Source organism: Macrobrachium nipponense, chromosome 20 (assembly GCF_015104395.2).
Source record: "Macrobrachium nipponense isolate FS-2020 chromosome 20, ASM1510439v2, whole genome shotgun sequence".
In the NCBI taxonomy this organism is placed as follows: Eukaryota; Metazoa; Arthropoda; class Malacostraca; order Decapoda; family Palaemonidae; genus Macrobrachium; species Macrobrachium nipponense.
In genome coordinates this window covers 65,940,242-65,952,677 of record NC_061089.1, presented here as the reverse complement: position 1 = coordinate 65,952,677, position 12,436 = coordinate 65,940,242, and the positions used below count along the sequence as shown (strand labels likewise).

Here is a 12,436-nt window from a genome sequence, read left to right as displayed (position 1 = left end):
AATTCTTTTCATTTCCTTCCTTCAGCCTGATCAAGGTGAGTACTTGGCTTATAAATCCTATCCTTCTGCTGAATACAAACCATTGTTCTATTCTTTGGCCTGGCCATCCTGAAGCATATACTGGAATGCCCCTTTTTAGACCAAACTTCTTTGAAGAAAACTCATAGAACGAGGAGACTGCCCCCTAGATCATGGAACTGGTGTGTGAGGAAAAGCATTTTTCTCATTCTCCATTCTGATTATGAATTCAATGATGGAATGATTAATGAGTTGCAAAAAGGTAATGTTTGTGTAACAGAAAAACATGTTTTTCATACAAACTTATTAATCATAGGATGTTTCCTTCCATACCCTAACTCATTCAGTTCCCAGTAGGGTGCCATAATTAATTATAGATGCAAAGTGGCAGTAGGAGCTTGGGTACTACAGTGAATTAGTTCATTCTGTTCAGGATGATGGTGAAGGTGGAATTAGCCTGTACAGTAAGACATTGTATGACTTAATATCTTTGCTTGAAAAACATTTTTTGTATTATAAAAGCATTTGATTTGTTTTTTCTTATTTTGTTATTATTTCCTTAATGAAATTTATATTGGATTTTTTTTTTGAGAATACATTATTCTGTTATATTTCTCTTAATTTTTTCTTCTACCTAAGTAATTCACAGTCATAAGTTATGCTATAATACCATGCAGTTAGTAAAGTTATTACAGATTTCTTTGTAGACCTTCTTTCATATTAGAATTTTGCTTTTTCTTGAGGATACATTATTCTTTTGCATTGCTTTTAATTTGACATTTTCTCTTAATTTTTTCTTAAACCTAATTGATTCCTTGCCAAAAGTATGTAGTAGTATCATGCAATAAGTAAAGTTGTTACAGATTTCTTTGAAGACCCTTTTTATTTATAGGTGTCTTGCAAGTGAGAGACTGCTAGAACTTCATAAAGGTAAGGAGTTGTAACATATGCAGTATGTAAATGAATCGCCAAATGACGAGAACCTTTGTATCAAGAGTTTGTATAAATTTAAGATGAAACACAAAAAATGGACATGTAGAGTATCTACAGACTTTATTTGATTAAGGGTCAACAAAGTGGTTATATTTTGCATAGCCTTGTAGCAATAGGGATGGTGTTGATTTATGAGATGATTTTCTTAATTCCTTTATGTCTATCTTTCTGAGGCAAATAATTGCAAATGACAAAAATATAATTGCTCCTTGGGTAACAGAACACACTAAGCCATTTTTGAGACACATGCAATATGTATCACTAATACTTAATATTGTCTTACATCAAGCCAAGATTCTAGGACTACTCATTGCAGATGAAAAAGTAGGATGGGATTCAAATATTTGGAATGGAATCTTTATGTACAATTTGCCTTGCTATGTGTAATTCTTATTATGACTGAAGGAAAAATTGGTGTAAATAAGGATGAGTATCTTAGTTGAAATAGAACAAATTCTTGTATGTATTAAAAATCGTGAAAAGGATTTATGTGTGTGTGTGTTTTTTTTTTAAGGGAAGGAGCTTTTATCTAAGTGATTAACATGTATGGGGAAATGTAGGGAAATTTTCTTATAAATAATTTCTATTTCAAGTGCTATAGTCATTCCTATGACGACTGACACAATCACATCCATCCATCCACAATCAGAGCACTGTATGTATTGATTGTGTATATTCTGACATACATCAATGGTAAAACTATTATTTATATGTGCATAATTGCATTTTTATTACACAGAAATGGAAGATAGTGGACAATTAACCCTTTAACGCCGATTGGACGTATTAAACGTCAATATGAATTGTCTGTTGGGTGCCAATTGGACGTATGGTACATCGATATAAAAATGTTTTTTTTTAAATTTGCGGAAAAATAGTGATAGGCCTACTAGGCAAAAACTTTTGAATCACGCGCCTTGGGGGATGCTGGGAGCTCACGGATCAAGGCGTTGTTTTGTTTACAATCGTTACCCAGGCGTGCAAGCGCGAATTTCTTTCTTCTCACACTAAAAAGTATCAGCGACACATTTCAGAAATTATTTCGTCACATTGACATAAATTTTGCACCATTTTATATTAGCCATTACATGGAGTATTATATATGAAAATTTGCACAATTTCATGTAGAATACAACTAAAAACAACTCATGGTTGTAGCTTTTATCAGTTTTGAAATATTTTCATATAAATAATGATAAGTGCTAAAATTTCAACCTTCGGTCAATTTTGACTCTACCGAAATGGTCGAAAAACGCAATTGTAAGCTAAAACTCTTATATTCTAGTAATATTCAATCATTTACCTTCATTTAGCAACAAATTGGAAGTCTCTAGCACAATATTTTGATTTATGGTGAATTTATGAAAAATCTTTTTCCTTACATCCACGCAGTAACTCTTCCGAAAAAATCATAAATTTTTTTGTCCGATTGTCGTAGTGTTTGCACCATTTTAAATTAGCCGTTACATTAAGTTTTATATATGGAAATGTGTGCAATTTCATGTATAATACTACCAAAAACAACCCATGGTTATAGCTCATATCAGTTTTGAAATATTTTCATATAAATAATAAGTGCCAAAATATAAACCTTCGATCAACTTTCACTCGACCAAAATGGTCAAAAAACGCAATTGTAAGCTAAAACTCTTACATTCTAATAATATTCAATCATTTACCTTTATTTTAGCAACAAATTTGAAGTCTCTAGCACAATATTTCGATTTATGGTGAATTTATGAAAAAAAACATTTTCCTTACGTCCACGCGGTAACTCTTCCGAAAAAATCAGACATTTTTTGTCCGATTGTCGTAATGTTTGCACCATTTTAAATTAGCTGTTACATAAAGTTTTACATATGAAAATGTGCGCAATTTAATGTAGAATACAACAATAAACAACCTATGGTTGTAGCTTTTATCAGTTTTGAAATATTTTCATATAAATAACAATAAATAGAAAAAATTTGACCTTCGGTCAACTTTAACTTGACTGAAATGGTCGAAAACTGCAATTTTAAGCTACAAAACTTACAGTCTAGTAATATTCAATCAATTACCTTCATTTTGCAACAAACGGGAAGTCTCCAGCACAATATTCCGATTTATGGTGAATTTTCTAAAAGTTGTTTTTTTACGTCCACACGTTACAAATTCATGCATCATTTTGTGATAATATTTTCTGTGTTGCCTTGATCAATGTGTTACAATGTGTTATATACCAAAATGATTGCACTTTAGTGTATAATACAACGAAAAAAATTAACTCGTTAGATTTAACCGTTTTGCTCACAGTGCGATTTGTATACAATTATATATGAAATTTTTTTTTCGTGCTGTCATATATCCCAATATTTATATATGATAATAATATTTTTTTCATTTCTGATGGTTGCATACTAAACTTCAGGCAATGACAAAAAAAGGAGCCAAAAATGAACTCTTAATCTTGAAAACTAAGCGTGCTGTGATTTAAAAAAAAAAACTTTTTTCCGCTTCGGCGCTCACTCATGAACGCCGCCAGCATACGGGAGACGATTTTTAAAATACTGCTTTGGCGTTTAAGGGTTAATCTAGCTTTAGAATATATAAATTATAGTTTTATTTTTATTTTATGAATGCATGCCTTTTCATTATAGAAGAAAAAGATCATGAAAATTGAAAGAAAATAAAAATAAAAAATTCAAAGGAAAGTAAAAGCTTAGGTCGAGAATAGAAGGTATAATATGAAATCAGCAGAAAATGATGGGAACAGCTTAATGCAGTTTAATTAATGACTACCAAGAATAATATACCAATAAAATTAAGTAAAATATAAGTAATAAAACTTGTAAGTATGGTCAGAGTGAAAAGTTCAAAAAGTAGAAAAATTAGATACATAAAGCAAGGCAAAAGCAAACACAGAAAAGCATTCAATAAAATTTTACCTTGAATTAAATGAAAATTTTACTTGAGTCCTAGAATACTGGTTCTCTTTTATGAGGTGTCAATCAGTTTATGGAAGGAAACAATTGTGTATTGATTCCTTTCACTAAACTGTTTACTTGAATAGATAGTATTCTTGATCTAACAAGTGATGGGGTAGACCAGACAGCTTTGTAGTATATTATGATTATTTTATCTAGACCAACAAGTCAAAAAGTTTACAACTCCCATAGGGCTGGCCCAAAGGGTTTGTTCTTAGGAACAAAGATTAGATCTTATTTAGTAGTTACTAGATTGCATGAACCTCATGGGCATCCTGAATTATGACTGATACTACTTCTAGCAGAAGGTTGTCATATCCAGCTTAAGTTGACCTTCATCCTTTCTTAGCCTGTGGCTTGAAGAGTTCAGATGTTAGTGATCTTATATTAAAGAACAAAATAACCAGCTGTGCTGGAGAAACGTAGCATGAATATTCAGCTAGAAATGTAAGCCATGATTAATCAAGAAGTAAGCATAAGCAATGTGAATTTCTTGTTAAAGGAAAGTCTTTTGTTGACCAAAGTAAGAACATTTTTTTATGAGTACATCTCAAAATGATGTAGTTTTCTTATTGTACATTAATGAGATATTACTTGAAATTTTGACAGCACACAAGTATGAATGTAGTATTCATGAGGGAAAAGTCAGTAAGAGATCTAAGCTGAAGGGATGGGAAAGTGAGTGCATACAGGAGAAAGGGTACAAGCCATTTTAGGGTATGAAGGTCATGGGTTATTTACTAGAGGGGGCATCAGTTACAATTCATTTTTCCTATGAGGTACTGACCAAGTAGAGGTCCTGGGCAGGTGATCCAAGTCCATCATTGTCAGGTCTTTAGTAATACGTATCTAACATTATAAATATCCTGAAAAGTAGGTGGCGGCGTGTACTGGTTCCCCCATGATGGTAGTGCCAAAATTATGATTTTATTATTTATTAACTTTAATATTACTTTTAATATTCCTGACTAATTTCAGGATTAATGTTGGATAATTTCACATATTCATCCTCATGTATATTCACTATATTTATTAATTTACGTTAACTACACAATATTATCAGTATGTAATCTTAAACTTCATTATTCCACTAACACTAACATCCACTTAGACTAATCCATAGTTTATTAAATGTTAATAGTATGCCTAATTTCAAGTATGTTGAATCTCGCATATAGGTAAGCATTTTTAATGGGGGACGGATTCATTTTTAACTACGTCAAAGTTCAAGTTGCACAAGAGACTTACTATATAACTTTTGTAACCTTTGGAGTTTCTTGAAGTCCTTTTCTAGCCTCATGATAAAGAATATTGCTACAATCATATTTCATTACCAAAGAAAACTTAAGTGTATTGCAAGATTCATATGGAAAAATATTTTTTAAAATTCCATGTGTCTAACAGTGAAACCCATCTCTTGTATGGTAGTCATTCAGAGGCTTCTGTCTATTCCTTCCATATGGAAATCTTAATATACCAATATTGTGGATGACATGTAATAATAATGATGATTTGGCCCCATATCCTGGGGTTCTATAACTTTTAATTAGTTTCATTACTAGTTTTCAAATCCAAAGGATGTATCCTCTTAAATGAAAGCTGAAAATTTGAGCTAGGGAAAGTTGAAGAAGTTGAATAGCTGTTGTAGGCAGGAAGATACCAAAGGGAATAAATGAAGATAAATAAGCAAAAAGCATTGCAACTAGTGGGCCAATGTATCTTTAAAAGTTTGTACTACAACCTTTGATGAGTTCAGTAGTTACATTTAGGTTTTTGTACTTTGATTGCTCATTTATTTTTTGTTGTGAGGACTGGATTTTATGTACTGATACCCTTTTTTATATTTATTTTAGGTTCCTTACAAAATATTACAAAATATATTTGTAATATTGTGATTGATCATGCTCAGATATTTTTATAAGTAAGAGGTTTTAAGGGGATTAGTAATCATTAAGTAGTGCAGTTAGGAAAATGGGTGCTTTGTTATATTTTAAACTTTTTTTTAAGAGATGTTTAGAAGATTTAGCAAATTTGGGATGCCTGTGAAAGTTTACCATTTTAGGTAAGCTTAGACATTATAATGCACTGAAAATTACAATTATGGTAAGACTTAATACAGAATTTTTAAGCTTTCATTCAATGGAAGCATTCCAAGTGCCAACACTAGGTAAATTTGCGTGAACTGAGATCTGTGTAGTGATGTTAGTTGTTTTTGACCATTGCTTATAAACAGTTTGGAATTAGTTCAATTGCTGAGCAGTAAGAGGACCTTGAAAAAGAGCGTTGTAAAAGTACTAGAGGTAGTATACGAAAGTACTTGGGATTTGTAAAATACTGCCCTTGGAGATATGCTTTGGATCTAGATTCATTTTTTGTAAATTGTCTACCTATTGGTTCCTAAGAGAGTTCCATTTATTAAGTCCAGTTGATTGGTTCAACAAAAGCAGTTATTTTGATTTTGTTAATGCTGTTGGCAACCTCCCCTCTGATTGCTACAGTTTTTGTGATCCATCATGTTTATAACCTGTTCGGATGTCTTAAATGAGGAGTTTGCTAATGATTTGGAAATACTTTTAGCCTATTTTTGCTTGCCTAGGTCATTTGACTCTTGATAGCAGGAATCTTGTGATATTAAATCCTGCTATGTATTTTGTATTAAAATACCTTCATTTTAATGTTTTATTCCCTCTAAAGAAGCCATTCTGTGTTTTATTTATTTGCAGTGTGAGAACTGTATTTAATCTTCAGTTAAATGTTTTTTTCTTAAGACATAAGATAATTTAATGTGTTGTGGAAATAGTTGGCTTGGTTGGACTTGTTTTCTAACATGTTAGAATAGGATGGCAATCAGTTAAGCTCTGGTCATGTTATTTTGAGAGGTAGTATTTATAGTTTTGTAAATTAGTATGTTGTTATTCTAAGTTGGATGCAATATTTTATAGTTATTTTTATGTATATAATTTATTTTTGTTCATAAGATGGCTAGTTTTACCTTTAATGAGAAAAGAAGGTAATGTGCTCTATTCTGTTAGGTGAAGTTTCAATTTTGTCAATAAATTTTAAGATTGCAAGAATAAAAATACTGAATAGGGCGTGAGTTTGCATTGAAAGAATGAGAAAGAGCAACCTAAGCATTTCTGGGATCAGTTATGACATACAAAATAAGTGGGAGAGGAGACATATTATCATTAAAAAGTAAGCATTCAAAAAGGGTGGCTTCTTACAATATAGGAATTGTATCAAGATGAATAGTAATAAGGACAGACTATCTAGGTTGTAATGATGAAGAGACTTGGATGGCATAGCTATCTAACCTAATCTTGGTCCTTGCTAGGAAAATAAGTGCAGTCATGTTAATTACCTAGAAAATACAGAGTAAGGCAGAGTTTTCCAAGGTTTGGAAGCAAAGGACAGGAAAGTTTGGTGAAACCAGTTGACCCTCAAGTTTGTAGTTTCAGTGGTTTTGCTTGCAGGTTGTATACAATATGAAGAGTATAGGGAGCATACAATCTTGAGATTAATGGCTAGTAGGAAGAATAAATTTATGTAATGTGGAGACATACATACAGTAATAGAGTGACAAATGCAACAGTAAGAGTAACTTTTGATTTGTACTGAGTTTGGTTGCCATCCAAGAAAGGAAAAATTAACTCAGTACGTACTTGCATGTGATAGAATTATACTTTTTTATGGTTTAGACTTATGATTAATCTCCCTCTGTATTGTTTTTAATCATAATGTTGGAAATAACTTTTAGGTAGGCAGATTTTATATATTCTTTGGACAGAATTTTAGCTCATATTATTACCACTTTCTATCTGGATTTGCTTTGTGTATACTTTTAATGGCCAGAATTGGAAAAAGACTTATTTTACAACTGAGATAAGTATTTAGATATGCAGCCATTTCAATATATGCATAAATTGAGGTACTGACTGGAAAGCAAGTACGTGAAAAGAGATTATAAGGTCCCTACATAGTCGTGGTGAAATTTTATACACTTTTTTGGTAAAATTTGATCAAGTTGTATTGCACAATATGATCACTGTGTTAGGGAAATGTTTTAAAATGTGTTTGAGAAGCTAAGAAAACATTTTACCTCCCCCAACATTAAGAATACAGTGTTTTAGTGACTAGATTCTTTCTGCAACCGTTGTACAGTGATCTGCAAATTACCTTCTGGAAGGTATCTTCAAGTTTTCTAGCAAATGACAATCCCTTGGATGATGTTAGATCAGGGACTTCCTTTAAAGGTGTCTGATTTTCATACTTTTCTACCGTACATATCACTAATTCTTCTAAAACTGGAACAAGGGCGGGCAGATAAGTCTGATTGTCGGGCAAAAAAAATTCTGACATGAAACATTGGTAGCTTTATCTTTATGATAAATATGGCCTTCTTAGGCAGTGTTCATTAGTGTGATGTAGTGGGTAAATGCAACTGAAAGGGATTTAAAAAAAAATGTCCAATGTGTCTGTGCACAAGCTATTGTGCAAAAAATATGTATACAGACAGAAGACAATGATATTTGGTAGGGTATAGCTTCTTTTCATACGAGGGAAACTAGAAATCATTTCAGTCAGTACAGTAGTTATTTAAAAATGCAAGATATAATTGTTATGAAGACCTTTTGAAAAGGCAAAATAACAAAGAGGTGTAAGTGATATACTGCTTCAGGAGAATTTATGTAGAACAGCTCTTGGTTTTGATTGGTGTCTGCAGAATTACTGTGTAGGCTGTGGGGTTAGTGTTGGTGCCAAGGGAAGTTAGCATTTTAGTGCCAATACTTTACTGCTCATGAATTAGCACTAAGAAAAGATAGAAAGAAATAGAAGTTGTGTGTGAATTCCTGGAAAGTTACCTTTATTGTTTCCTTGATATGTTTAAATAACTAAGTTAGTTATCCATATATTTTTAATACATTTTGAATATCTGAGGTAAAATGCAGATACTATGCCACCATTTTTAAGGGGGATTGAAGTAAATGCACAGAAATTTCAGTAAATTTAATTTGTATACAATTTTCAGCTTTTGTTTTCTAGTTTGAAGTTACTAGGTCGAAAAGGAAACAGTTATGGGATTTTGAAAGACTGAATTGCCCTTTACAAAGCCTTTGTATCCCCAGGTGGTGAAACCATGATTGTAGTTGTAACGTATCTCATGATTTAAAGGAAGAGGACTTACCATCATTTATGCATTTGTTTGCCTCTCATGTGATAGACTTTCTCATACTTAGTACATGAAACTTCTTTTCCTTCATATATGAATGAGTAGATATTTAGGAAGGTATTTGTGTGCATCAAGTATTGGAAAGTGTGATCAGTACATCTCTAGTCCTTTTCTGTATGACTAGTCTTATGTATACCAAGATGCAGAGTTTTCTGTACAAACCCATTATGTGTATCATTGCCTCATTCATTAGCCTTCATGAATCTTGGACACCCAATTCTTGATTAAAATTTAGAAGGTTTTTTGCTGGATGGTGGTTAGCATGTTGCATGCATGCCCTTTGACCAATAGTTCCTTTTAGGTAAGAACCTCATTTCTCATGTCTGCCTTGTTGTCATCAAATCTCTCAGACTTGCAGCTGATTTTAGCTTTAATTTATATGTCCCCATTATTTCAAATTAATTTTTGCAACCTTATTTTCTTTTCTGCTATGTGCTTTAGCTTTTGCACATATTTGAAGTCAATTTTATTAATAGTAAATGATTTCAGATGTTTTCTGTTTCATTACACATTTTTGGCAATCGGTATTACCCCACTGAGGGATGTTTCACCCCCTTCTTACTCTTCCTAGTTGGGCATCTGACTAAGGATTAATTCAGTGATTTCTGGCCAGCACAACTGTCATGACACCATTTTGCATCCAGAGCTCTGAGACTTCCTTGTCTTTGGTCATCACCTCTACTAGCAGTGTAGTAAAAGATACAAATGGAGGATTCTCTCCTCTAGGAGAAATTCACACTTTGGATTGATGGTCAGGCTGTTACCCTTGGCAATTTCTTGCCCAGACAGTTATTCTGTCATTCTCAGGGATAGCAGCAACCCAACAGCTTGTAAATTGATCAACCTAGTGTCACAATCTTTGAGACGAGCCCTGCTTAAAGGAGAGCTGCAGTTCTTCATCTGCAGTGGATGCCCTTTCAGATGTTCAACCTTCCCTCTTTGCAGAATGGTCAATGGTTTGGACAGATCAGTGACTTTTCTTCATCAAACTGTGCCCTTCCCAGGTCTTCAGCCCTCTCTCTTTGTAGAGGTGGTCAGTGGCTTGGATAGGAAGCCAGTGAGTAGTCTGTAGCATCCCCTTGAAAGAAGGTCAGTGGTTTGGACAAAAGGCCAGTGATTAGTCTACAGCATTCCCTTGCCTCAGAGAAGGTCATTGGTTTGGATAGGAAGCCAGTGACTAGTCTTCAGCCTTCCCTCTTCACAGTTGGTTGATGGGCAGATAGGAGGTTGCCCAGAAGACATCTCTTCAGGAATTGGAGCAAGCAATTTTCTGGCTTCCCTCCAGGGGTATCTAGCATTAAGGATGAAACAGTATACTGTGTCTCATGCCCAAGGCAACCTGCAGGATAAAGATGGCTGTGACTGATCAAACCTTTGGTTAGGACAGCAAAGTTTTCAATGGGCAGTATCAAGTAGTTCAACATTCCTACACTTTTTGATGCCCTATCCTTCAGTAGCCATAGAATTGTCAGGCTTCATGATTGCCTCGGTGAGTTTGGCAGGAGGAGCCTTGTACCAAGGGCACCTGGTACTAATTTAACCCATACTTAGCCTTTTGGAGTGATACTTTAGTTTGGCTATGCTCTTTTGTCTCTGGATTTGGCCATCATAGCCAATCCTCATGATCTGTAAATGAAGCTTTTTCTTTTTCCTTTTGCAACATGCAGAGAGTTTCTACTTCTACAACCATAACTAATTTCCCTTCAGAGCATTGTGTATTTTACTAGTCTCGAATGCATGAGTTCACAGTTGAATCCATCCTAGATCTGCTGCCTAGGAATTTATTTTCATCTGTTTGAGCCATCCTCCTCAGTGGAAGTTCAGCCAGTGATACAGTACAGATAGTGGGTTTGCACAGCAAGCAAAAGTGATTTCTTTAAAAACAAAATTAATTTTTTTTTATTGCAAACCCATCATTTATATATGATGCTTGAGTCCTAACTCCACTAATTTCTCGCAGTCTTACCCAGATTACACAGGAGTTTAGGTTCTTGCCTACGTGGAACCATAGGTCTGAAGGTGCACATATGACCTATTGTCATCCACCCAGCAGATGACCCTCTTCTAATTGTCAGTTAGGAATGGAAAGTGTAGGATTTGTGAAGACTCATTAATGAAGCAGTGATACAAATGATAGCATGTACACAAAAATTAATTTTGCTTTAAAAGGAATTTTCTTGAAAATTAGTTCATTGTGTTTATATCTGTTATGGAATGTGTTCATCATTTTATTTGGAGTGATGCACACCAAATTACGTACTTTATTGCGTCATCTGCACGTGGAAGATTTTGCTAGAATTTTGTGCTGTACTTTTAATTCTATAGTTTAAGGTACGAGAATTTTGTTCCTGTTATTGTGAAATATTCTTATACAGTAGTTATTGTATTATGTTGTTTGTTATATTATGGTATATATTGCTTCCTTGTATTTCATATTAATGTTGTCTTTAATGTAGCTCTTTTGGTCTATATAATCATTTCACTGAGAAAATGTATTAAGGCTATTATTTACCATTCCAAGTGTTATTCTGTCAATCAATTATATGAAATTTTCAATATTTTTGTAAAGAGAAAATAATATAATCAAGTTAACTTGTAAATAGTACCTGGTGTTATCATTTTCCTTAATCACCCACCCTTTTGGGCATTTTAGAACCTAACATCAAGTTTGCTTACCATTTGTACCTGTGAAAAGTTTTCTTCTTGTAGCTCCAAATCTGGAAAAACATGAATTGCAAAGCATTCAAATCTGAAGTCTCGGTATTTTTGAGATGTGGGTTAGGTAATTCTCATGGTTAAATTCATTTGTTGGGTCTTTTACCCAAGTCTTACTGGTATTTTAAGTGTATGTTATAACAGTTATAATAATTGCTACTGAATCATGCCTGTTTTTGTACTGTTTCTGTGCAAGTGCCAGACATTTGCTTAGTATGTGGTTAATGGTCTCATCTTTCATGTTTCACTTCCTACTACATATGGGTGAGATGTTATTTCCATTTATTGTTCTTTGGACATATCTGGTTTTAAGGCCTGATCTTGTGCTGCTGTTAGCAATCCTTTTGTTTCTTTCTTGAGTTCTCCCCTCTGTAGCCATTGCCGTGTTTCGTTGCTGGCCAATTCTTTAGTCTGCCTCATGTGCTGTCCATCCATTGGTTTGCTGCCTTTCCTCTGTTCTGTTTTTCATTCTCCTGTCTGTATATTTCTAGGGCTTCATCTACTTATTGCTCCT

The 12,436-nt window shown here is 33.6% G+C and overlaps 1 protein-coding gene across 1 annotated transcript in view; it reads left to right on the top strand.

Moving 5' to 3' along the window:
* The window catches only part of LOC135220448 (sorting nexin-17-like), a 191,612-nt gene extending 179,800 nt beyond the window's left edge, over positions 1-11,812 (top strand). Inside the window, exon 12 of the mRNA XM_064257592.1 lies at positions 911-11,812. Coding sequence (XP_064113662.1) covers positions 911-936 — 26 coding nt within the window. The 3' untranslated portion in view covers positions 937-11,812. The remainder of the gene's footprint in view (positions 1-910) is intronic.
* The last annotated feature ends 624 nt before the right edge of the window (positions 11,813-12,436 follow it).